The sequence below is a fragment of the Penaeus monodon genome, chromosome 33, assembly GCF_015228065.2.
Source record: "Penaeus monodon isolate SGIC_2016 chromosome 33, NSTDA_Pmon_1, whole genome shotgun sequence".
Lineage (NCBI taxonomy): Eukaryota > Metazoa > Arthropoda > Malacostraca > Decapoda > Penaeidae > Penaeus > Penaeus monodon.
In genome coordinates this window covers 10267943-10268309 of record NC_051418.1, presented here as the reverse complement: position 1 = coordinate 10268309, position 367 = coordinate 10267943, and the positions used below count along the sequence as shown (strand labels likewise).

At 38.1% G+C, this 367-nt stretch overlaps 1 protein-coding gene across 1 annotated transcript in view; it reads right to left on the bottom strand.

The window, feature by feature from the left end:
- The window catches only part of LOC119593994 (protein virilizer homolog), a gene marked incomplete at its 3' end in the record, with an annotated part of 18344 nt that overhangs the window by 5652 nt on the left and 12325 nt on the right, over positions 1 to 367 (bottom strand). The window contains 1 exon segment of the mRNA XM_037943018.1: positions 1 to 267. Within this exon segment, the coding sequence (XP_037798946.1) occupies positions 1 to 267 (267 nt within the window).

Below are 367 nucleotides of genomic sequence, written 5' to 3'. Positions count from 1 at the left end.
TTTTTAACAGTTTCCTTCTTTTCCTGTGCATACTTTGAATACTGCATCTCTAGACCACCAGCCTTCCAGCCAAGGTAACTTGCTACTTCCAGAGGAGTCACAGTTAATGTTCGTGGCACTGAGATGGAATCATCACATGCTATCAACAAGTGGCAAAATTCCAGTGCCCCCTGAAGTGTTGTGACATGTTCCTGTGACTCTTTTCTAAATGATGAGCTCAGTCTCTTGAAGAGACTTAAAAGGCAGGCTCTTTTCTTCTCCATTACACTGAAAAATACAAAATAGTTATATTCTATATTCTCAACACTGAATATAAACTTGGTAACTGTACTGTCTTAAAAGATGTCAAAGGAAGATTTGTTTCTTT